Below are 23471 nucleotides of genomic sequence, written 5' to 3' on the forward strand. Positions count from 1 at the left end.
ATTCTGCTAGACGCTGCATCTCACTGCAAGAACACCGTTGGAGTTTCAGTGTTCTCACCCTTTCAAACCCATTTGGCTGGTATCATAGCCATTCTCCTCCAGATAAGCCTTGAAACGAACGTCCTCCTCTTCAAGCGTCTTGGGGTGCTGTATGATATGTTAGTACTAGCTAAATTGACCAAGGTATCTGAAGAAGCAACTTACATTTGGGATCAAGAACCAAACGCAAAGAACTCCAACTACTGAAATAGCACTCCCGATAAGGAACACAACTTGCTGACCCTTGAGCTTGTCGTCAAAGCTGACAAGGCACTTACTCAGCGCCTGGGTGCCAACCGCAGCACCAACCTTGCCGATCGCTGCAGCAAATCCGAGAAAGTGGCCTCTAAGCGGTGTTGGAAAGCTCTCACTGCTGACCAGGAAGTTACAATCTCCAGGACCTACTGACAAAAAGGTTTGGAAAAGTCCATAGAGCGTAACAAAGGCCGGGAAGGCCGAGGGGCTGTTGAGAGGGTACATGGTGCCCCCAATGACAAAGCCAAATACGCAGACTATAGACCAGCCCAAGGCATAAGTTTGACGTCGACCAATGCGGTCCATCAGCAAGGCTCCGATGAATGCACCAGGAAGCGCAAAGAAGTTGATGAGTGCTGACCAGCCGATGGACTCTTGCATGGTCTGGTTATTCGAGAAGCCCGCGACTAGAGTTGGTGCCAAGAGGTTGAAAGGGTAGACCACGGCATCGTAGAGGAACCAGGCAGAGCAGCACCCAAGAAGAGGTTTCCAGTAATACTTGATGGCAAGCTTGTACGGTATCTTGTGCTGAATGGCATGCTTCTGGTACTGGGTAGAATCCATTAAACGAAGGCGGAAGAAGAAGATGCCAAGTGGGAGCTTACAGAGGTGAGCCAAGAGGTATCAAGTGATTTTGGGGACGACTTACAATGAGGCCGATACCAAAGCAGATGCGCCAGATACCATCATGTGGAACGCCTTTGTATGCTGCGATGACAATAAGGGACACGATACTCGAGGCTGAGAAACCGGAGATGATGGCGGCGTTTGTCGCGACAGCAACAAGCATACCACGTCGCTTTCGCATAGCCTCGGTACTATCGGCACACTCTACGGCTTGCGAAGTGCACACGGTATACTCGCCACCTAAACAGTCAGCAACCAATCACATACTGGAAGATATTGTGATGCTCAAAAAGGCATACCTGCTCCAACACCAGCGACACCGCGGCCAATGACCATCATCCAAAACATACCCTCCACAGTTACGCCGTGTGCTGCGGTGGCAATGACAATACCCTGTGACCTTAATCAGACTATGCTACATGTTGGAGACAGATATACATACCAGAACCAAGAACAGAGTTGTCAGGTAGATTCCAACACGTCGACCGAACCGGTCAATGCAGAGTCCAAAGAGGAGCATGCCGAAGATGTCACCAATGAGGATGGAGTTGGACAACCTGGTCTTGACTTCGGCCGTCATCTGCTTTGGGTATCTACACTTGATCAATACCTCGAGGTATCAGATGAAGGAAAATAGTATAACGTACAGCTTGGCTAGAACTGTGTTCATATATCCGATGATCTGGATGTTGTAGCCATCAGAGAAGAGAGCAACTCCCTGAACCAAGACGTCGAGTTGACCAGGTGTACGCTGGACAGCTCCATCTGCCTCGGTCTCAGCAGATATGCTTTCATCTGACGATACTACCGCAGTCTTGTCTGCAGGCATCTCGTTCTTGTTGCTGATATCTGACATGGCTGGACCTCAAACCTGCAGCTCAGGTAAAACTGTCGCCAGAGTTGATTGATTACAGGATTCATAAAGAAGGCAGTATCTAGGTCTTATATAAAGTTCTTACTGCTTTTAATACAACGTAGTCCCTGGATGCTTGGGAGTTCATCGGCGGTATTAAAGTCCCCACTGAATACTCTAGACCATATCTTGTCAAAGGATTCCTAGCATCATACGAATGGATAAAATCATACCCAGAGTTCTCCGAAGTCACCACGAGTATTGTATCCTTCCACGACTTAAGCATTCTCTCCAAGCACGTGGCTTCGGCCAACCCAAGCAGTCGGGTCTTAGGTGCCGGCAATAATGGAACCTCAAGCCGTTAGTGGTGCCGTGTAGATATCTTGGCCCGGCAGTTGGGTTCCGGATAAAGTGGACCGTTGATCGCACGTGGGCTAGGTAAGCTTATCGAAAAGGCAAGACCTGAGGTTAACTTTGATTAAATTCAGTTTTGATGTAACGAAGGATTTCGGGGTCCACTTTACTATAAAATAGTATCATTGTTCTGAATCAAGATCCTTGACGTCTTGGTGGATAGCGAGAAAACAACAGGCGGAGCCGTATGCTTTCACTGTGACAAGACATTTATGTTTAACCCATATCTTTCCCCATAGATAGAGGGAGGCTATGAGAAGATAATCAGAAGTGAAATCATGAAAAACGCATCGTTGGTGATAAGAGTACTCGACGCTGTAATTGCAGTTGCGTCACTTACGTTGCGCTATACGTCTATTCTGTTTGTCCGGTTTGTAAGTTCGTTTGTCGCAGTAACAATGACAACCTGTTGACATAGACCAGCACCCGATAGGAAAGCGATATCTAGATCGTATCTGTGGGAGCTTCGCCATATTCCTGCTTGCATTCTGCGCAGAGGTAGCTCTGCTCAAATACAGCAATCTTCGGCTGAAGAGACGCCCAGTTTCCGCCCCAGTGCTGGCTGTCGTTGATAGACGCAGACCTTTATTCACGGTTAGCAGCTTCCTCGTCAATGTGGCATGCCTTGTTGCTGTTCTTGACTTTCTTTTCAGAGGTCATGTTCTGCATCAAAGTGCCGAACTGTTCTTCTCTCGGGTTGGCTATGTGGATCACTCGATGGCTCGGATTGTATTGAGGGCTCCTATGTCTGATTTTGTTCAGATCACAGTCACGTCGGTCTCTGACGACGAAGGCGAGACCCAGACACCAAAATCGGTCTTTTTAGATGCACACTCGGATCATGTCGGGACAGTTCTGATAGAAGGTCTCAAGCCTAACACTTCTTACACATACTCAACCAATGCAAGTCACACTGGGTCGTTTCGGACTTTGTCTCAACCTGGTAGTGGCTTGAAGCGCTGGAGTCTAGTTTCTTCAAGCTGCATCAAGCCGTTCTACCCATACAACCCTCTGGACCATGGTCTCCGAATCAAGGGACTTGAACAATTGAGTGAATACCTTTCTGAGGGCCCAGTGGATGTGGTACTGTTTCTGGGCGACTTTATATATATCGATCTCCCCATCTCACTCGGCTGGGATGCTGATGCATATTCAGCGGCATATCGACAGGTTTATGCCTCCCCTTCCTGGTCCTCACAACTCCGTGCAATCCCTTGGATACATGTCTATGATGATCATGAGATTATAAATGACTGGGCAGGGAATGACACGGGGCTTTATAAGACGGCCATGCAGCCATTCTGGAACTACCATGGAAACGCTAACCCGCCGTCAGAGTATGGTGCAGACAAGACCTACTACACCTTTCGATACCAAGGAGTAGCATTCTTTGTCTTGGATACCAGGCGATATCGATCAGATAATGCAATGGTTGATGGACCAGAAAAAACAATGCTTGGCGCACCCCAACTTGCCGCTTTGAAAGAGTGGCTCACAGCAGAGTATGATTGGAAGGTCGTAGTGAGCAGTGTGCCATTTACGAGGAATTGGAGAGGCCCAGACTCTGCAGACAGTTGGTCAGGATTTCTCTGGGAGCGGAATTCAATCTTAGATATCATGAAGCGGAATGGTGGCGCTGTTATTCTCAGCGGTGTAAGTTTCTTTACCAGAAACCAAAAGCTGAAACTAACATAGCCTAGGATCGCCATGAACATGCTACGACGATGTTCCCGGCAAAGGCCAAAGGTGACAAGCCAGTTATTGAGTTCTCCACTTCTCCATTGAACCAATTCTACGAACCGTTTGACAGGTTTCACAAGGAGATTGAGGAGACTGATGTGTCGATTTACTCACATCCCTGGGGGTCTTCGAAATTCGGAAAGGTCACGTTTGACACCTCCCAAGCAGGCAGGCTGCTTATCCACTATGATCTGGTTGTAGACGGTGTTAAAGTATGGGAGTATGACTGGGAGGCTCAACGATATTGACCATTTCGTTTTATAGATAAGGAGCTGAATGTATATAAGGTTACTGAATAACTGTAGACCAGTCTTCACTTCTGATATACTCCTCCATCGAGGTGAGCGGAATTTTAACTCCAAGCTGGTCTGGACGCAACACTGCTGGATCCCCACCAGACAAACCAAACTCATGGAAGTAATCGAAAGCATCCCCGATCTCGTTGGAAAAGTCCTCCGGAACGCCTTCGAACAGTTCCTCTCGTGAAATCTCCTTATACGAAGCCTTCACTCCATTAACACGCCCCCATATCTCCACCCATTTAGGCAAGGTCATCTCCTCCGAGACGCCCAGAATATGTTTCTTAGGTGGCAGGTCAACTAAGGCCTTGACAAAGCTACCTGTATCCCGCTCTGTGACGATGAATGGCATCTTGAAATCCGGCGGCGTGGTTCTGGACATCAAGTAACTACCGTCTGGCTGAAGCTTGGGACCGAGCTTGTCAAAAAGCTTCCAGACTGTGACGTAGTGCCCAATAGTCACGGTGCTCATTCTAGCTGCTACTTCCGGGAAGCGTTCTTCAGTAGCCTTGATCATTGCGGCTTTGCTGTCGAAATGATAGACCTTTGCGTACTTCCCACCACTCCATTTGGTGGCATGGCTAAGCGTCGACATGACGAAGCGCTCCAGAGTCTTGATGACCGAGGGGTCCGCTGCTGCTTCTGCAATTCTAATGCCTTGGGCGACTTCTCGATCGTAGGAGTACTCGAGCTTCGTCCGGTCCTTGGTTATATCGGGCTGGGCCATTGCCTGCTGTAGATGGGTGAAGAAGTCTGTGTTGGAGAAGATGACGTGAGCACCATTGAATGCCTGAATCAATGATTGCTTGTCATCGAGATCGCCTTGAACGATCTCAACGCCCTCGGACTTGAGACGATTCGCAGACTCTCCTTCGGGATTCCGTGTGACGCCACGGACATTCCACCCGGGGAGCTGGAGGAATGTTTGAGCCACAGATCCTCCCTATGCATGTTAAAAAGTTGTCACTTAATGGAGTTGTCTTCATACCTGGGCTCCAGTAACTCCTATAATAGCAATGGTCTTGGACATGGCTTTAGTAGGTTGCTTTTGATGCTTATGGTTCTATGCGTCTAGACGAATTGTAATTAAAGTCTTCTCGTTCATGTCGTCAGACGCCGCTTTATATTTGTTCTCACCCATCGCGCAACTAAACCACTCCAGGATCAATACTGTATTACAAACAGCTTGATATGCTCGTCCGCCCTCAAAGTCCGTGGTTGGTACTTACAACCCACAAATCCATGTTCTTCCGCCGTGAAAGTCCGTGATTATTCTATTAACTTGAATTGGCACAGCCTAATTGGCTATTCGTCATCAGTAATGAATCATTGGCACTGCAGAATTCGCAGGAGGATTGTACAATGTCCGCTCGGCATAAGAATTTGTCCGTAGCCCGGATCCCTTTTAGTCAGCGTAAGCATCGCTAAGTAGGTTATGTTTCTGTGTACTATCAAGTCATCACGCGGTCTGGCTTTGCCATTATTGGTAGTCTTTGACCGCTTCACATTTAAACCACTATTATGCAGTTGAAGTTCACCTTAGTCTGGGCGCTTAATATTTGCGCCAGTGCGACAATTCGGATCTTTTTCGGGCAGGAATCGACAGAATTCCGTGGTGAACATGCTACGGAACCAAATTGTTCGGACGGACTACCCAATCACCATCACTACGCAAGCGCGCGGAAATCCGGATAGAATATTAGCGCTTGATTACCCTAAGCAGGTTAATTAATGTAACTTGCGAAAATAGATGGTGTCTCGGCAATGACACCGCCAACAGAGTCAAACTGCTGTGTTATTCTGCGCGTTTTATACTATAGAAGGCCAAGCCCTGGCTAATGTTTTATTATTTGGCGGTCGCGTACACCAGCAGTCGACAGTTTCGTTTGCAGGTAAGAAGGAAGTTCCTTTAAATCTAGCTATGCAGGATTTAAACTAATGTATTATGAGATACTATTTTTTTTTTTTTGTGTTTTAATTACTTAATACTATTAACCCAACTCTGCTTACTTATACCTGATATGATTTACACTGTCTGACGGTAGCTCGGCCGGGATCATAGCCTCGTGACTATCAAGCTCCCATGGATGCTGTTGCTGCTGCATTGTAGATTCCTTAGCCTCCTCTCCCCCGGGTGCAGCCACCATATTTGCCTGCTTAGCCCTCCTCGCTCGAAGCACAAACCAGCCAAGTGCAGCCAGTCCAGCAAGAACTGCCACTCCAACGCTAGCACCAATGCCTGCCTTCGCTCTAGTGCTCAAACCCCCGTTATCTGATGAAGAATCACTCGAGGAAGTTCCTGTAGAGGAAGAACTTGTTTCCGTCACGCTGCCCGTTGCAGAAGTCCTTGCCCCAGTCGTGGTGGACGCGAAATCGGAGGAATGCCATCGGATGGGAATACCAATAGCATTAGCCGCAGCTCCACTAACAGTAGTCCTCTTCCAATCTCCTCCGACAACTGATTCGGAAACTATCACCTCGACCGTGCGTGGGATCGAGATGGTGCACAGATCAGTGCTGTACCAAGGCCAGCCCGTCTCAGTTTGACAACTAAATGAACTGCACTAATGTCAGCGCGCCGAATTGGCAGCCATTGGCCTTCGTACCTTGGACAACACGTCGCTCTCGTCTCGCCGCCGACAGTTGAACTACATGCGACTTCGAATCCGCTGGGACATATACCAGGGGAGTAGTAAAATGTTGAGCCGAGTTCCATGCTGCTGGGGAAGCAGTTTGCGTCGCTACCTGAGGGACCCAGCTGCATGTAGGTGCACGCGCTGGGCGCACCGGTGCCGCCCTCTAAACATGTGAGTTCAGTGCCTGTGTATCTGTACTTGTAATACTGGAAGCATGACTTGGCGGGTGTGAAGGCCGTTGTGAGGGCTGGAGCTTGTGTCGTCATGGCTGCTGACGGTGATTATCCACGCGCAAATGCGTGATCGACTTGAGTGGGGATGACAGAGAAAGAAAGATTTGGCAATAGATGCCCCTTGCGACGAAAATAAAATGACACCTGATCCTTCGACCAACGAGGCATTGTTAGACAGGGGTGATTATTGGGTGAGATGCAGGTCGGGTTTCAACCAACATCGTTGACTAACTCAGACCCTTGTTGGGCGGTTAAAAAGCGAATCAGGTGAACTTCGGGTAATCGCAAAAAATTGATCCTCCTACAGATGCCTAGATTTTGATCACTGATCAATTCTCTCATAATACCCAGAGAGCCAATTCTGCAATATTGCATTTATTTCTCTTGCCTAGCTAATTGCCTCATTGAACCTTTCCTCTCGAGTCAACCGGCCAGATCTCCTCGATTATCCCATTCCGATAAGCATAGTAAAAGTCATGAAGATTGACCGTCGGGTCAATATGACTTGGAATCATCTCAACCCTATCGCCAACATCAAGCGCTGGTGTACCGTCTTCCCACGTCAAGGCTCCATGCTCATCGCCTAGTTGGAAGTAGCTATATCTTTGATCCTTGCACTCAGCCAGACCGCTATCCGTCGTCAGAGACTTGAGGCCAGTGTCGATAGTGACCTGTCGCTCTCCTTGTTTGCTGACAACTGTTGCAAGAAAAGATAGACTATGAGAGTAGTATGTTCCAATGGCGTTGCGGTAGTCGGTGTCCATGAAGATGAAAGACCCAGGCTGGAGTTCTGTCACGCCGGGTACGGTTGCGCAGAAGTCTGCTGTGCCTGTTCCGCCTGTTGTCACAACTTGGATGTTGAAGCCCTCGTTCTTGAGTGCTTGGGCTGTCTCAATGAGAATCCTCATTGACTCAAGACACTGCTTTTTTCGGTCCTCAAAGTCGGGGAGGTGCTGCAGATGACCCTCATAGCCTTGCACTCCGATCAGTCGCATGTGCTTTAGACTGCTGATATGCTTTGCTAGAGGAAGAGCTCCTTCGGGTTGAGTCCCTGTGCGGTGCAGTCCGACATCCAAGTCTATCAGGACAGAGATGGGATCCTCAATTCCTGACTTTTCCAGCGCGTCGTTGATAGTCGTCGCAGCTCTCTGATCGTCCACAACGATTCTAATCTCCCGATGCTTTCTGAATAGCTCGACCAGCCTCTTGACTTTAGCCGGTCCGACGATCTCGCAAGTGATAAGAAGGTCCGCGAAGCCAGCGGCGACAATTGCCTCGGCCTCACTTAGCTTTGCGACGCAACCGCCCTTTGCACCAGCCGCGACGAGCTTCTTGGCCACGATAGCGCTCTTGCTGGTCTTGAGATGGGGTCTGATGTTGCGACCGGTTGGGAGTAGTCGGTCCATGAGTTTCGTGATGTTGGCCTCCATGACATCGAGATCGACGATCATGGAGGGCGTGTCGAGCGAGTCGAGGCTGTCGCCTACTTTGGGAGAGTACATGATGGCGGTGATGATGATGGAAATGATACGGCAGACAAACAAAGAATGTTGATAAATCGTACAGCACTTGGGATATCTCTCGGCTTCAATTCTGGCCTCCTTCGTTTATCGTTATCTCCAAGACCAGGATCGTCAGTTCAAGGTAACGTAGTACAATACAGACACAACACAGTGCGTTATTTTCCCCGCTCCTCCCAAATCCGCTGCGGGGTGCTGATCTTGCCCTGTTGCAGCCCAAACCCACTAACTCTCCCTCACAGAAACCAGCGAAACTCGGGAACCGCTGGCCCATCGCGCAGACGCTTCGTGGGTACATCAGCAGCCGTAGTCTTTCTCCCTGCTCTACGATTCCTCCGCATGTTATCAAACACCATATACCCACCGAGAAGACCCGCAATGAGGCATCCACATGCGCCGAAACAAGCAGTCGTGATAAGAGCTGTGGGGTATTTGGGTTTCTCATTCTCGCGGAAGATGTTGCTTGATACGAGACCCATGAGATTGGCGAGTGGGACGCCGACTGATGTGAGGATTACACGTCTGCCCTCGTGGGCTACGTTGTTATTATACCACGTTGATAAGAGGACAGAGGGGGCTGATGTTCCCCAGACCATCATGAAACTTGCGTAGTATGCTAATTGTAGTTGAGCTTGGACGTCAGAGATGGCGGCATAGATGATGAAGCCGGTGAACGTGAGGGCGAATCCGAGCATGATGAACGGGAAACGAATGCGTAAAAAATCAGAGCTGAAGGCCAAGATGAGGAGCATCACAGCACCGCCAACATTTGGCGCAACTAAAATCTCGCATCAGTAAAAGAAGATACCTGCAACGCAAATCGACCTACCAGTGTAAAGATTCGTCTTGACAGGTCCATATCCCAGTCGCTGGATAATCTGGGGCATAAACAGGGCAACCGATTGAATCGGTACACCAAGACATATCTCAATCAACAAAAAGCAATACGTCGTCGGATATGTAAAGATTTTGATTGAATCCTTAAAGTTGAACTTTTCTTGCACAACAGACGAAGAGTCCACTTGCATCCGATGAAAAGCCAGCGCTTTTTCTTCTTCGCCGAGAAACTTGGCCTGCGCTGCACTGCGAGGGAGGTACCAGAATGCAAAGATTGAGAAGAGCACTGAAGCTGAGCCTTCAATGATGAAGAGATACCGCCAGACGAAGATTTTGGAGTCGATTTGAAAGACGCCAAATGATAAAAGACCGCTCTGTTGACATTAGCCAAAGACCTCGTGTTTGTACCAGAGGCAACATACAAAAGCATTCGCGATGTTGGACGCAGCGTAGAATACCGCCAGACGACGTGCAAGTTCACCTCTTCGATAAAACGTAGTCAGATAATAAATCACCAACGGAAAGAAGCCAGACTCTGCCATGCCAAGAAAGAAGCGCAGCGCAAACATGCCCCCAAAGTTCTGCGTGCAAGCAGCAAGCAGAGTCATGGATCCAAACGTAAACATGAGAATCGGGAGGACTCGCGCAGGACCGTACTTCTTGCCGATGATGGCGGTGGGAGGAGCGAAGATGACGTAGGGCACGAAGAAGATTGATACGAGGAGGTTGTACTGGTTTGGCTTGAAGTTGAGATCTGTCGCGGGTTAGCTTGTGACATGATAGGTAGCTGGATGGCTTACCGTCGCTTAGACCGACGGTTTGGGCGTTGCCTAGGTTGCCTTTGTCAAGAGCGTTAAAGAGATCTGTAGATTGTTAGACGAGTTAATGAATAGTGAGATGAAGGGTCTTACACATGATGGCCAGAACGGGCATCAATCGAACGTCAAACTTGCGACAGAGTTGACGCTCGGCGATATGGTCAACCTCAAGAACTGTCTCTTCACCAGTGCCTTCGGCGTAGGTGTCGTCAATAATATCATCTTTGTGATCTTTGGTGTCCATGGCGTCGAATTGTCAGTTGATGGCGGCCCAAATTGACTGCGACCTGTTTACAGATGCTACCGAAAAGCCTCCAGCTGAAGGGACAGAAAGGGCAGTTCACACTTTTGTATAATGTCTGATACCAAGTTCGTTATCTTAACCTAGCATGAGACTGGATATGCGGGGGAGGCAAGATACAGGTTGCAAGGGCTTAGATTCGGAGGTTACATACTCAAAGAACCTATCAAGATAGCGATACCCTGCAATCATGATTGCAGCTGACTCGAAACACAGTGCTACCATCATAAGCGTAGGTTACCATCTCACACGAGGTTGGTGCCCCCTCCATGTAACGTAGAGCGACGATCAGACCCAGTGCAAGCTACCACCACGGACTGTAGAGGTTCCACCGGATGCCCGATTTCGGAAATCCGCTCAAAAGGGCCGGCGCGAAATAAACCTCCGAAGGTTAAAGACACCATCGTCACTCACAACAGCCACCGGCGTATTCTCAGATTGACGCTTCAACCACGAATTATTCTCTAGGTTAAGATAAAACTTTGCAACATGAGCAATCAACCACCTTATCCTCTGCACGAGTCAGTCCTTGATAGGATTGACCCCGAATATGCAGCATTTTACAACAAGCACATCTTCGACAAGCAGCAAGTGCACCTCCAACCAGTAGAAGCATCACGAAGCAGTGGCATCCTCATTCCAGGCAGTGGCCCTCTTCAGCCTGTCGCAAATACAATCGACTACGCCATCAGACGCACAGAGAGCGAAGGACCTGATGTCAAGGTTCGATGCTTCACGCCCATTGGCGACAAGCCAGAACAAGGATGGCCTGTGTGTATTTACTACCACGGTGGCGGCTGGGTTCTCGGCACGATAGACACTGAGAATGTCATCGCGTCACATCTTTGTGCGAGAGGCAAATGTGTCGTCGTGGCTGTTGATTACAGGCTGGCGCCTGAGGACCCATTTCCTGCGGCGGTGCATGATTCTTGGGAGGCTGTTCTTTGGGTTACGGGCGAGGGTAAAGAGATCCTTGGATTGGACACCTCGAAGCTAGCGACAGGTGAGAATGATTAGATTGGGATGCGGCGATTTATACTAATTGGATCATACAGGCGGTTCTTCTGCTGGTGCAAACTTGGCTGCTATAATGTGTCAACGAGCAGCTGATCGAGGATCCCCCAAATTTTCCCTCCAACTCCTATCCGTCCCCGTGATGGACAATACCGCCGATATAACCAACAATGTTTCATGGAAAGAAAACCAATACTCCCCGGCCCTTCCAGCACCCAAAATGCTCTGGTATCGGCATCACTATCTCCCCAATAAGGAAGACTGGGCACATCCCGAAGCTAGTCCCATTTTCTGGAACGGAGACTTCTCAAAGTTGCCGCCAGCTTGTTTTGTCGTCGGTGAACTGGATGTACTCAGGTCGGAGGGTGAGCAATTTGCGAAGAAGTTGCAGGATGCAGGTGTCAAGGCGGAGCTGAATGTCATGAAGGGCCAGCCTCATCCGTTTATTGCGATGGATGCGGTGCTCGAAGCTGGGTCGAGAGCCATTACGCTGTTTTGCGACGCGTTGTATAAGACCATGTATCAGAAATGGTGACAGGAATAGATGGAATGGAGAAGTGCCCCGAGATTCGAAGCGAGACAAGACAGTTGAATTGTCCCAGTTCTTCAATCATAATCTTTTCCTCTTGCGTCTCGTTGATCCTGTAGTAGCGACTATAAGAAATATGCCACTTGCGCCTAAGAAGAATGCCATGTTGAAGTTCTCTCTGATGTTAAGATAGACCAACGCGCATCCGAGTGACAGTAGGAAGAGCATCGAATATGACCGACTGGTGATTTCTGGTATGCCTTCTTGTGGCTCATGATACGTTCCTGGGATGGGTTCCATGATTGCTGCAGGCATTGTTCAATCGAGGAATGGTCGTCACCCTGTGGAGAAGGTTTCCAGAGTAGATTTGCTTCGTAAGTAGACTCAAGGCACTACATATATGAGGAAATATAACCGAGGTATCAAGAGAGGAAAGTTGATTCTTATTTCACGGTAGACGTTATTCTTCAGTAAACAAACTTTGCATTTTGAGGCATCGTCTTGGGGCGCGCAAAAGTAAATTGCCACGAGATCCACCATTTCTATTCATCCTTTGTAATAGACTTTTAATTAGACCTTCGGCCTTGCGCATGCCATCGCTAATATGACATGGTTCCAAAAGCTAAAATATTAATTGCATTGTGTCACGACGGCTGTGGGCTGCTGCCAACCTTAGCATCATCGTTGACGAGGCACCCGACGTCCTTTCCCACCATTTTTCAACTGCCCGACGGGTAGCCCTGTTCGAACAGTGGCTTTTATACTTTAGCTTGCTATTGTCCCTCCCCTCATTATCAGTAAAAACAACAAGGCAATCGGTTCTACTAAAGGGATCGAGTGTCGCAGCCTACACTGATATAAATACCAAGCATACCACTGTTGTTTCTTTAGCTTACATGTATGCTGGCTTTATTCCCTGATTTCTTCTGGTTGTTGATAAATCGGTTCAGACTAGATTATAGCTTTATAGTACAACGAGGAGCTCTCTTCATTTCCCAACCTATTATAGCAACTTGCATAACTTTAACCATGCCAGGACAGACTGACATCTTCATCTACCAACAATGAAATACTGGAAGGATCGCTACCGTATGACCAAAGTACGTGCCTCTCTTTGGTCTACCTCAGGGAGTCGTACCCTTATCTTGTATTTTCTTTCGACGGCAGCCTGATTCTCAAAAGGAACTTGCACAATACCTTGGTCCTCAAGAATACCATCGAGAACGGAAACATCACTAGCGAAGATTGAAGTAAGTACATTGATGACTTCAAATGGGGCGCTATCGGGGCTTCTGCGTGGGTTATCCGTCAGCCATTCCTGAAGCTTTTTGGGCAGGACTGAGAAAAAGCTCTGCTGCAGATCTTTGCCGCCTTTCGTCACATAGATAATGAGCTGGTCGTCGCAATCGTGTATATGAGCCAAGGCATTATATCTCAGATCAGACTGGATTACTTGGCCATCTTGGAGGATTTCCAGTTTCATAAAAATGTAGATGACTTCGACGATTTGGACTGTGCGTAGTCGCTGGTATAAAGAGAGTGCATCATCGCAGGACCCGTAACTGTTAAATGTTGCACCAACACTGACAAGATGACGCACAATCAGATTGATGTCCCGAATCAGAACGGATAGACTTACCGAGCAATGTGATATGCCTTGGGACGTAAATTCCATCGTCTCGACTGGTATGTTGAGACACATTCCAACTTTTCCTTAACACATCTGGAAAGATAGCGATCTTCAATCGAGAGCCATCTGAAAAGAGGTTGTAGCCGTCGCACCTCTATCAGATCGAAATTTAACATCTTGATATTAGATTCCAGTAATCTCTTGAGACCTTCACGGTCTCCGATAGCAAACTCCGTGTCAACAGAACACAGTTCATCAAATCTGAATGGATGACCCGGTTGCCGTGGATGCCTGACTGGGAAGATTTTTGCTTTTCGGATTGGCTCTGCAGGAAATTCGGGCACCAATCCATTCGTCTCATCCATCAAGAATAACATGTTTCTTTTAGTGTCAGATAGACTTGTCGAAGACGGGTCCAGGAGTTTGTCGTAAGCGGATACACTGATGCCCAATTTTCCGATAAAGAATTCCTTTAAATTGGGGTAGCATCCCTTCAGGCTGCTATTCAATTGTGTTGTTCCCGCCTCGGACCAATAGCATTCTGAGGCTGAAAGCCACATCAAAGAGGCACCACGTTTGACCAAGATAACACTACATTCATGAAATGCAATTCTAACACTTGATTAGTTCGGTACGAAAAGACGTATTTAATATACCGGGAGACCCACCTCATTTCAGGCGACGCAATGATCTCCTTGTCCAGATATTCGTAAATGTCTGCAACGCGAATAACATCTTCACAACCTTCTTTTCGTAGGAGAAGCAATTCCTTGACCAAGTCTTTGACGGTAGCATCTCGTATACCCATTTCCACATGGAACATATTGTAGAGACTTTCCATCTCTCGTTTATCGTGAATCCTTTCTTCGTAAAAGCGCCTAAGCGAATATGCAGAGAGCATGTCAGTAGGCGCAGTCCAGAGACAACTGGAGAGGCCTGTCCAAGTTGGTCCGGTCTTATCGATGTACAGGATACCAGAATTGCCAAAGAACTCCCTATAAAAGTGTCAACGCGATTTTCAAAGTGATGCAGATGAAAGCCTACAGTGTTCGCTCTCTTTCGTCGCCGATGGATTCCAGAAACCTCGCCCTTATGGCTATGTATAATTCAACCACTTTGCCCGTCTGCCAAGGCGACAGTCGATTGCATGAGTGCTTGATGGACTCTAGAATTTCCAGCAGAAAATCCATATCATTTTCCCATTTCACGCTGAAATGTTTTGTTAGAAAAGTCCATTTGGTACCGATAGCCAGATCCATATGTTCCTCCTTCTCAAGCTTCAGGAAAGGAAACTCATCAGGATACTCCATGTATTGCTTCACGCAGTCTTTGAGCTCCTTGAGGGGGATCCATGCATCTTGGAGATTCAGTGAACGGCCTGCAACGCATAGGTTCTGCGCGGGAAGACCTTTAATCTCTGATACGAGGGCTGGGTTTTTCAGCAGTCGGGGCCCGTCAAAGACCCAAAGATGTTGAACAAAGCCCAAAAATCTATCTGGACGATTCTTGAATACATATTTATATTCCTCGGATAGAACGTCGATGTCGTCAGTGATTGAAGAAATGCCCCCGTTTGACTCTTGCTCGGCGAGGGTTTTCGGCCCAAATAGACTTAGCCTTTCCCGGATGCCAAGGCAATCACATAACCACTTTTTCCAGGATAAATGAAACAAGCCGGGCTTTTTTGGTTCATCCTTCAGTATTTCGGGGTGTAAGAAGTTGAGAGAATGACTCAGCCCAAACATACCAAGGCCCATAAGACTCCGGGGGGCATATGGGTGATCCATTCCCGGTAGATACACAATGGTCCTACAAGGCATCTCCATCTTCATTTCGAGAGTCATTATCTTCACGGCGTGGTAAGGCTGCTCATTTTCAGCGTTGAAAGACTGATGGGTGAGGTATAGGTAACGGAGATAGCTTTTGATATCATGGAGTGAAAGGTCTTTGGAAGACGAAAACCTATCCAATATCAAGCTCCTCACCTGAACTACCGTCGCCTGTAAGACTCCGAGTTGCTGGTATAGAGCTCTTGGGTAGTGTCCACGGCTGGTAGAACTGCTAACGACTCGCAAATTCAAGTTTTCGGGGATATCGAAGTTTCCTGTTGTGGGAAAATAGACCGGCCCAGACGCTGCGGATACCATACTGCCATCTCTCAGTTGCAGGAGACGAACTGTTTTTATCCTCTCAGAATGTTCCTCATCGACGAAAAGTTTTGAAAGAAGCCGAGCTAGAGCACCGTACCACTCCTGCGTACGACACACCGTAGCCCGGCTCAAGCTGGGGTTGTGAAAATGTAATTTCAACAGTTTGAGACATTGAGTACTGTTGAGAGTTGCAAGACCATATTCTTTCAGCGTATTTGCCACTTCTTGGGGGTATTTGCTTGAAAGAAACGGATCATTGATCGGGTCGTCTAAGAGAGGTCTTCCAGCTTTGTCTTGAGCATCTGCAATAAGAACATTAAGGTGGTTAATAAGACGCCAATGCTTTATATCTCGAGATATTAGAACAGGATTTTGCGCGACCCAACTTCGGATATCAGTGTCAAGGCCAGACCAGAAATGGTCTGAATCTCTTACTCTGGGCGTAAGGAACAGTGGCCAGTGATAACGAAGAGTCGCGTGCTCGCAGAACTGTAAAATCGCTTGAAAGAACGCAGTCGCGACCTGGTCCCGGATACTAAGATTATGGGCTGAGGTGGCGACTACACTATATTGGTCATCTTCAAGCTCGAAGTCTGAGTGAATATGGAACTTGTGTAAAATGATCAGCGGATAGATATCGGCCTGAGTCTGGTGTAACTTACTCCAAGGGGAGATGTTTGCAGCGGCGCAAAGTTGAATAATTTCTTTGTCTTAGTATCAGCTTGTACCTTGAAGTCGTCCGTCAAGGGGAAGGCCAGCATGAGATTCGGTGCCATATCGTCTGCTGACTGCTCTATCAGATGGTAAAGTTGGGTATGAGTTTTTTCCTTCCACTCGTCAACAGTAGTCACTTTTAGAGATACCCGATATTCATCAACAGTGTGCTTCCAAAAATACTTGGATTGCTGCATGCTGCCACCTTTGCTGAAAAATTCGACCTTCATTGATCGAAGATCTTTCAGAAAAAGCAGGCATTCCTCCTCAAGGCCTTCAAACTGAGAGATAACGACTTGTCTTAGGTTATGGATATCTTCCTTGCTGCCTTGGTCATGGAGGTGGAGCGTGATGCGAGTAAAATCGTTGGGGATGGTCTCTGCAGATGTGACCCAAGTAGGTCTCATCATATCGCTATCAACATCGAATACATTATGTTGAAACTCAAATGAGAAATTTCCAGATTGAATATGAACCTTCTTGGTGGCGGCGACAATAGTCTTGAAATTGGCTCCTTTCATGTGTTCTTTGTTGACTGGCCGGCAAATATCTTCAACATCTGCCTTGGTTAGATCGTCATTATTGCAATCAATGACAATTCTGTTAGGATGTATCTTGAAGTTGATGAAAGGAGATTCATTTGCTGCGCTAGCCTTGGAAAAGGTTTTGCCATTGGTATACCGGAGGAGTTCGTATAACAATCTCTGGATGCTGAGTTGAATATGCTTCCCCAAAAGCCTTCTTTGAGTCAGCCATCCTCTATGTATTCACGTTTTCAAGTCACTTACGTGCCATGGCCGTTCAAGCTTTGGATGATCTGTTCTGCTTCCTGCACGCTTGCCATAATTGCAAATTCGGGTAAATGGATGTTAATACAGTATGTGGTGAAAAACCAGTGATGGAGGAACCAAAGATTGGGGGGGCGGGAGGGAGGGCATGTTTTGAAGATCAGAGAGGAAGCACAAAATGGCAAGTCCTTGTTGGCAGGGTTATCAACCAACATGCATATTCTGAGACGCCATTTCTGCAAGCCGACGGATTGGGGGAAATTAGAAGGCAAGAGGGGTATTCAACAGTAAAATATAAAAATATTACTCTGTAGTCTAGGACTCTTAGTAAAGATAATAAGTCGTGAGAGTTCTTGTAATATATATCTGATACAAGTCATAAGTCTTAAGCAATATTCCAGTATTTAACTAAAATTATCGAGATATGGTTTCCAATCTCAACACCCATGTCGTTCATTCACCTGAAGCTGAACATTGCGCCTGGGGTTTGCATCCTAAGCTTACCTTAATCTAGAAATTAGCGCCCGGGCTCCATCCCCGCCACAGGCCGTAATATTGCGTGCTATAATTAAACCTCGACCTATTGTATTTCGCTTGTCAATCTTTATGCTTGGTAGAATACATCCTTCTTTAGTTATGACATTTTTACCAATTATAAGTCGATTGCTAATTATTATAATGGTAGAATCTAGATCTATTCAATTAAAGTTGGCATAGGATCTCCTGCCGATCGACATGTTTGAACTGTAGCTAAGCTGCCGCTCAGCCAAAGGCGGAGTTAGAGCTGATGAATAGCTGAGCCAAAATTGAGCCAGTGTGCGAAAGTGCAATAAAAGCAGCAGTCCCTAGTAAATCACGTGTCGGTTGAGTTTCGTCTCTATATACCATAAGAGACGAGGAACGAGCTTCTGTATCCGAAACATACTGCCTTGACCGAACAGTTGCTGTTCTTAATCGTCCTGGAGAACGTTTTTGGACAGTTGTACATACGAAACTCTTTACATTTGGGGTAGTAATGGTAGCTGGGGCCAAGTGCACAGAGCTTGACCGCATCAAGGCCGTAAGACTTGACACACTTGGCTAGGAAGGGGTAATGTCGTTCAAATCCCGCAGGCCATCCTTTTCATTGTTATTATCTCCACGTTTTGCTCTCTCTCTCAATGTCTTACTCCAGTCGTTGGTATGATGACGAACGATCCATGTTGCACTTTGGTCGCTAACCGCGCTTAAACATCCAAGTCATATGCGCTTGTCATTATGGAACTCCTGCAGTTCCACCTTGTTGCTTGAAACTGGTCTCATGCTCAGACTGTACTTCTCTCATCTCCTTGGTGATTTCTGGAACGCATAAGTCTCGCTTAGCGACAATACTCTGCGTGGTAATCTTTAGAGCTCTGGCGCTTTCTTTCAAGCACTTGAATTATAAAAAGATTGTTCTACATTTGTTCTGCAATATCCGATTCAGCCCCATACTATCCCTTGCCCTCTTATGGCAAACCTCATTCTATATATAGTGCCGGTTTTAAACGCTTATCTCTTGTTGAATATGCCTCGTCTATCTGGTACATTATTCCGAGCGAATTAGAACCGGCAAAACTTAAACTCACTTATCCAACCTGGTTGAATCCCCGAGTTATTCATAGCCGAAGGGATGAATAACTTCGATTTTCTCATTTCTATCACGTGATATGTATGCAATGTCTGGTTACGCTGTCATTTTCACAGCCTGATTTCCAACGCCACAGCGCTTACACTACCAATAACCTCCTACTTTCCTCAAATGTTTGAAACAGGCGGTAATTTGGGGCGCAGGACAATTGATGCCTGATGATTGCCTTATTAAGCCTTAAGCCCGCGTAGTGAGGAGTTGTTCATCCATTCCAACTCCTCTGCACTCTTACGCTGCAAGCGCTCCTTGACAGAATCTTAGCTAAGGTGAATAATTCCCATGTTGCCCACCAAATGATGAAAAGCCCCCCGTTTGTCTCAAACGTAGCCAATACTTACTGAAGCATCTAGTGTTTTCATGATGACGTCGGAAACGATTGTCGAATCTCGGACACATGATGACTACCACGTCGGGTGGGTCTGCGCCCTGCCCACCGAACAGACCGCCGCCATGGCTATGCTGGATCACAGGCATGCAGATCTCCCGAAACCGACAAATGATAATAATGCATATACACTCGGATCTATTGGTAGATATTATGTCGTTATCGCCTGTCTACCTAAGGGCAAAACCGGCAATGTCTCAGCCGCGACAGTTGCCACTAATATGGTCTCAACCTTTCCGAACATTAGGTTTTGTCTAATGGTTGGTATCGGAGGTGGCATTCCGCCCAAGGTTCGTCTGGGTGACGTCGTGGTTAGCACTCCTGTTGGGGCGTTTCCAGGTGTAGTCCAATACGACTTGGGAAAGGCACATCAAGGAGGCACATTCGAGAGGACGGGGTCATTGAATAGTCCGCCAAATTCCTTACTGGCAGCTTTGGCAATGGTAGAGTCAGAGCATGATCTGACTGGCTCTCGAATACCCGACTACTTGAAGGAACTGGAGCAGAAGTGGCCAAGATTGGCATACAAATACCTCAAGTCTGATTCGCTCAAAGATCAACTGTTCAAGACTGAATACGCCCATATCAGTAAGAGTGTTGCGGAAGGAACGGCGGATGGAACAGTCATCCGGGTTAATGATCATGAAGCTGAGGAGAGTGACGCAGAAGACGACTGTCGTTTCTGCGATAAGAGCCAAACGGTGAAGAGGAAGCCTAGAGAGATGCGAGTGCATTACGGGCTTATCGCATCTGGAAACGAAGTAATCAAGGATTCCATCTTCCGTGACAAGCTCAATAGGGATCTGGGTGGTCAGACGCTGTGTGTTGAGATGGAAGCGGCGGGGCTGGCGCATAACTTCCCCTGCATCACCATCCGGGGCATTTGCGATTATGCTGATTCGCATAAGAATAATGCGTGGCAAGCCCATGCAGCCGCTGTGGCAGCTGCCTTTGCGAAGGAATTGCTGGGCCAAGTGCAGGCAAGCGATGTTGAGAGGGAGCCTACGGCAAAGGAAGTTTTGAGCCAAAGTGAGTAAAACAAGGTTCAATGTACAATAGCAACCTACTGAATTTTTTCTTAGTTCATGAAACTGTTTCACGGTCCGATGCGAACATTCGAGAAGTGAAGCGTAAGATGGATAGAAAAGAGGACGTTGAGATCCTCGAGTGGCTCACACCTGTCAACTATGGACCTCAGCAGAGCGACACCTTTAGCCAACAACAAAAAGGCACTGGTGAGTGGCTTCTAAGCTCCAAAGAGTTCCAAGGCTGGATAGACACTGGGAAGACGCTGTTCTGTCCCGGCGTTCCTGGAGCAGGCAAAACAATCCTCACATCCATCGTGATCAATGAACTCATGACCCGCTTTGGGGATGATGACACTGTCGGGATCGCATTCATCTATGGTAATTACCGGCAGCGTGACGAACAGAAACTTAATCATCTGCTCGAAAGCCTACTAAAGCAGTTAGTTCAAGGACAGTCTTCTATGCCAGCTAGCCTGAAAGTTCTCTACGACAAGCACAACGTCGGGAAGACACGACCCTCCAGCGAGGAAATCTCAACGACTCTTCAGTCTGTTATTGCGCTATTCACACGGGTTCACATCATCGTCGACGCACTTGATGAGCTCAATGCTATAGATGGTTGCCGAAATAGGTTCCTGGAAGAGATCTTCAAGCTCCAGGCCCAAGGCAGTGCGAAATTCTTTGCTACGTCGAGATTTATTCCGGAGATTATGGAGAAATTTGGAGGAAGTAAAACGATTAAAATTCGCGCTCAGGATGAGGACATGCGAAGCTTCCTAGACAGCAAGATCTCGCAATCAGGGCAGCTTTTGCAAACACATCGTGAGATGATCAAGTCTGAAATTGCCAAGACAGTTGACGGAATGTAGGTCCAAGTCAATCGCAATATATAGTTGAGAAATAACACTTATGCAGGTTCCTCCTGGCGCAACTTCATTTCCAATCTGTGTCCACAAAGAAGACTCTAAAGAAGATCAAGGATGCATTGAACAGCCTGTCAGGTGGGCCGAAAGCGTACGATATTGCTTACAAGAAAGCCATGGAAAGGATAGCTGGCCAGGACCAAGATTCTAAGGAGCTAGCCACGCAAGTTCTTGCATGGATAACTTGCGCTAGAAGAGTTCTCAAAACTTCAGAACTTCAGCATGCGCTAGCAGTCGAAGAAAATGATCTCGAACTCAATAAAGAAAACATCCCCCAAATCGACGATATGGTCTCAGTGTGTTCTGGTCTGGTCACAGTTGACGATAATAGCGGTGTCATCCGACTAGTTCACTATACAACACAGGAATACCTCGAGCGGAGTCGCGACCAGTGGTTTCCGATTGCAGAGTCAGAAATCACAATGGCCTGTATCAGATACCTCTCATTCGACGTATTCAAGGGAGGCTTTTGTAGAAGTGAAAAGCAATATAAGAACCGTCTGACGAGCAATCCGTTTTATGGCTATGCCTCCCAGAATTGGGGGCATCATGCTCTCATGGCGTCTATGGATGGGGAGCAGGTGATTATAGATTTCCTGGAAGTTTCAGCTGAACCACTTGCCTCAGTCCAGGAAATCATGGCTTTTAATTACGGAGCATGGGAAAGTATGAAGGCAATAGCAACCGAAGTACACACTGCAGCATACTTTGGGCTATCTAACACAGTATTGGCTTTGTTGGAGAAAGGCCAACTTGCAGATTCTCAGGGTATATATGGGTGGACTGCATTGTCATATGCAGCAAGATACGGGCACGAAAATGTTGTCAAGCTACTTGTCGCCAGGGACGATGTCAACCCTAACTCTACTGATAGATTGTACGGTGAGACTCCGCTCTCTTGGGCCGCAAAGAATGGGCATGCTGGCGTTGTCAAATTCTTGCTTGGCAATCAAGGTATCATCGCAGACTGTGTACATAAAAATCGTCAGACGCCGTTGTCGTTTGCAGCAGAGAACGGCCACCTAGAAGTGGTTAGGCTCCTTCTCTCCAGACATGACGTTGACCCCAACTCAACTGCCTGGAGAGTAGGAACGCCCTTAGCTTGTGCCGCAAGGAAAGGGCACACTGCAGTTGTCAAACTCCTCCTTGAGAAGCAAGGGGTTCTTGCAGACTCTGCGGATGACAAAGGTCGGACTCCCTTGTCACTTGCAGCAGAAAGCGGCCACGAGGCGGTGATCAGACTACTGCTTGCTATAGACACCGTCGATGCAGACCCCAAATATTCTAGTTACAGGTTGACGCCTCTTGATTATGCAGTGGAGGGTGGCCACGAGGCAGCTGTTAAGTTGCTGCTGACGAAGACCCGGGTGACCTGGGGTGGACGCTTTCTTGGGTCTGCCGCGAGCAAGGGGCATGAAAGGATCTTGAAGCTGCTCATAAATAGCAGCGCCATACTCGACGAGCAAGGAAAGTTTCAGAACGCAAGGGTCCAGGCGACTGACAAGCATGATGAGCATTGCTCACCATCACTTCTCAGAAACGCCTCATCTGAAAGAACATCACTTCACTGGGCGGTTGAGAATGAACTACTAGCATTGGTGGAGAGCCTTCTACAAAAGGGAGCGGATGTCAACGGTCGAAGATTGACAGATCGAGACTGGAGATGTGGAGGCATACAGTACTTCAAAGAGGAGTCAAAGACAGCACTTCATCTAGCGGCTGATAACGGGCAAAACTCAATGATCAGTCTCTTATTAGATCATGGAGCGGGTATCAATGATCTTTTTACCAGCAAGACCACATCTCGCTCGGCTCAGAGCACAGGGAAAAGACAATACTTAATCAGTCAACGGAAGCAAGGATCGGATTTCCTTATGACCGGAATGAGTGCAGTCATAGTGGAAAGAACAGCCATTCACTTAGCAGCAGAAAGAGGATATAAGGCGGCTGTGGCATTACTTTTAAGTAGAGGAGCCAAGGTTCGTCCAGAGTACAAAGCTGGGTGTTTTCCAAGCTCTTTCCCTCCTTCAATTCAACTTTACTCAGGGTCTATACTTAAGTAAGATGTA

At 47.4% G+C, this 23471-nt stretch overlaps 9 protein-coding genes; 3 read left to right on the forward strand and 6 right to left on the reverse strand.

The window, feature by feature from the left end:
* Positions 1-54: 54 nt before the first annotated feature.
* Positions 55-1777, reverse strand: FFUJ_00063 (related to glycerophosphoinositol transporter; the record flags this gene model as incomplete). XM_023573713.1 has 6 exons in its annotated part: positions 55-147; positions 205-894; positions 944-1161; positions 1221-1314; positions 1364-1514; positions 1569-1777. 6 exons carry the CDS (start codon positions 1775-1777, stop codon positions 55-57), a joined length of 1455 nt encoding a protein of 484 aa, XP_023425385.1.
* A 689-nt stretch (positions 1778-2466) lies between these two features.
* FFUJ_00062 (uncharacterized protein) lies at positions 2467-4176 on the forward strand (the record flags this gene model as incomplete). XM_023573714.1 has 3 exons in its annotated part: positions 2467-2562; positions 2612-3841; positions 3889-4176. The coding sequence occupies 3 exons, from the start codon at positions 2467-2469 to the stop codon at positions 4174-4176; spliced, it is 1614 nt and encodes a 537-aa protein (XP_023425386.1).
* A 40-nt stretch (positions 4177-4216) lies between these two features.
* Positions 4217-5257, reverse strand: FFUJ_00061 (related to nitrogen metabolic regulation protein nmr; the record flags this gene model as incomplete). XM_023573715.1 has 2 exons in its annotated part: positions 4217-5170; positions 5216-5257. 2 exons carry the CDS (start codon positions 5255-5257, stop codon positions 4217-4219), a joined length of 996 nt encoding a protein of 331 aa, XP_023425387.1.
* A 976-nt stretch (positions 5258-6233) lies between these two features.
* FFUJ_00060 (uncharacterized protein) lies at positions 6234-7129 on the reverse strand (the record flags this gene model as incomplete). XM_023573716.1 has 2 exons in its annotated part: positions 6234-6786; positions 6834-7129. 2 exons carry the CDS (start codon positions 7127-7129, stop codon positions 6234-6236), a joined length of 849 nt encoding a protein of 282 aa, XP_023425388.1.
* A 368-nt stretch (positions 7130-7497) lies between these two features.
* FFUJ_00059 (probable amino acid aldolase or racemase) lies at positions 7498-8598 on the reverse strand (the record flags this gene model as incomplete). Its single annotated transcript, XM_023573717.1, has 1 exon — positions 7498-8598. One exon carries the CDS (start codon positions 8596-8598, stop codon positions 7498-7500), a length of 1101 nt encoding a protein of 366 aa, XP_023425389.1.
* A 254-nt stretch (positions 8599-8852) lies between these two features.
* FFUJ_00058 (related to putative tartrate transporter) lies at positions 8853-10515 on the reverse strand (the record flags this gene model as incomplete). XM_023573719.1 has 5 exons in its annotated part: positions 8853-9394; positions 9446-9827; positions 9876-10207; positions 10254-10316; positions 10365-10515. 5 exons carry the CDS (start codon positions 10513-10515, stop codon positions 8853-8855), a joined length of 1470 nt encoding a protein of 489 aa, XP_023425390.1.
* Positions 10516-11061: 546 nt separating this feature from the next.
* FFUJ_00057 (related to lipase 2) lies at positions 11062-12121 on the forward strand (the record flags this gene model as incomplete). XM_023573720.1 has 2 exons in its annotated part: positions 11062-11575; positions 11628-12121. The coding sequence occupies 2 exons, from the start codon at positions 11062-11064 to the stop codon at positions 12119-12121; spliced, it is 1008 nt and encodes a 335-aa protein (XP_023425391.1).
* A 1078-nt stretch (positions 12122-13199) lies between these two features.
* FFUJ_00056 (uncharacterized protein) lies at positions 13200-17453 on the reverse strand (the record flags this gene model as incomplete). XM_023573721.1 has 6 exons in its annotated part: positions 13200-13698; positions 13755-14336; positions 14414-14740; positions 14790-16504; positions 16558-17347; positions 17398-17453. 6 exons carry the CDS (start codon positions 17451-17453, stop codon positions 13200-13202), a joined length of 3969 nt encoding a protein of 1322 aa, XP_023425392.1.
* Positions 17454-19426: 1973 nt separating this feature from the next.
* FFUJ_00055 (related to ankyrin) lies at positions 19427-23465 on the forward strand (the record flags this gene model as incomplete). XM_023573722.1 has 3 exons in its annotated part: positions 19427-20480; positions 20534-21344; positions 21395-23465. 3 exons carry the CDS (start codon positions 19427-19429, stop codon positions 23463-23465), a joined length of 3936 nt encoding a protein of 1311 aa, XP_023425393.1.
* Positions 23466-23471: the final 6 nt, after the last annotated feature.

The sequence above is a fragment of the Fusarium fujikuroi genome, chromosome FFUJ_chr01, assembly GCF_900079805.1.
Source record: "Fusarium fujikuroi IMI 58289 draft genome, chromosome FFUJ_chr01".
NCBI lineage: Eukaryota > Fungi > Ascomycota > Sordariomycetes > Hypocreales > Nectriaceae > Fusarium > Fusarium fujikuroi.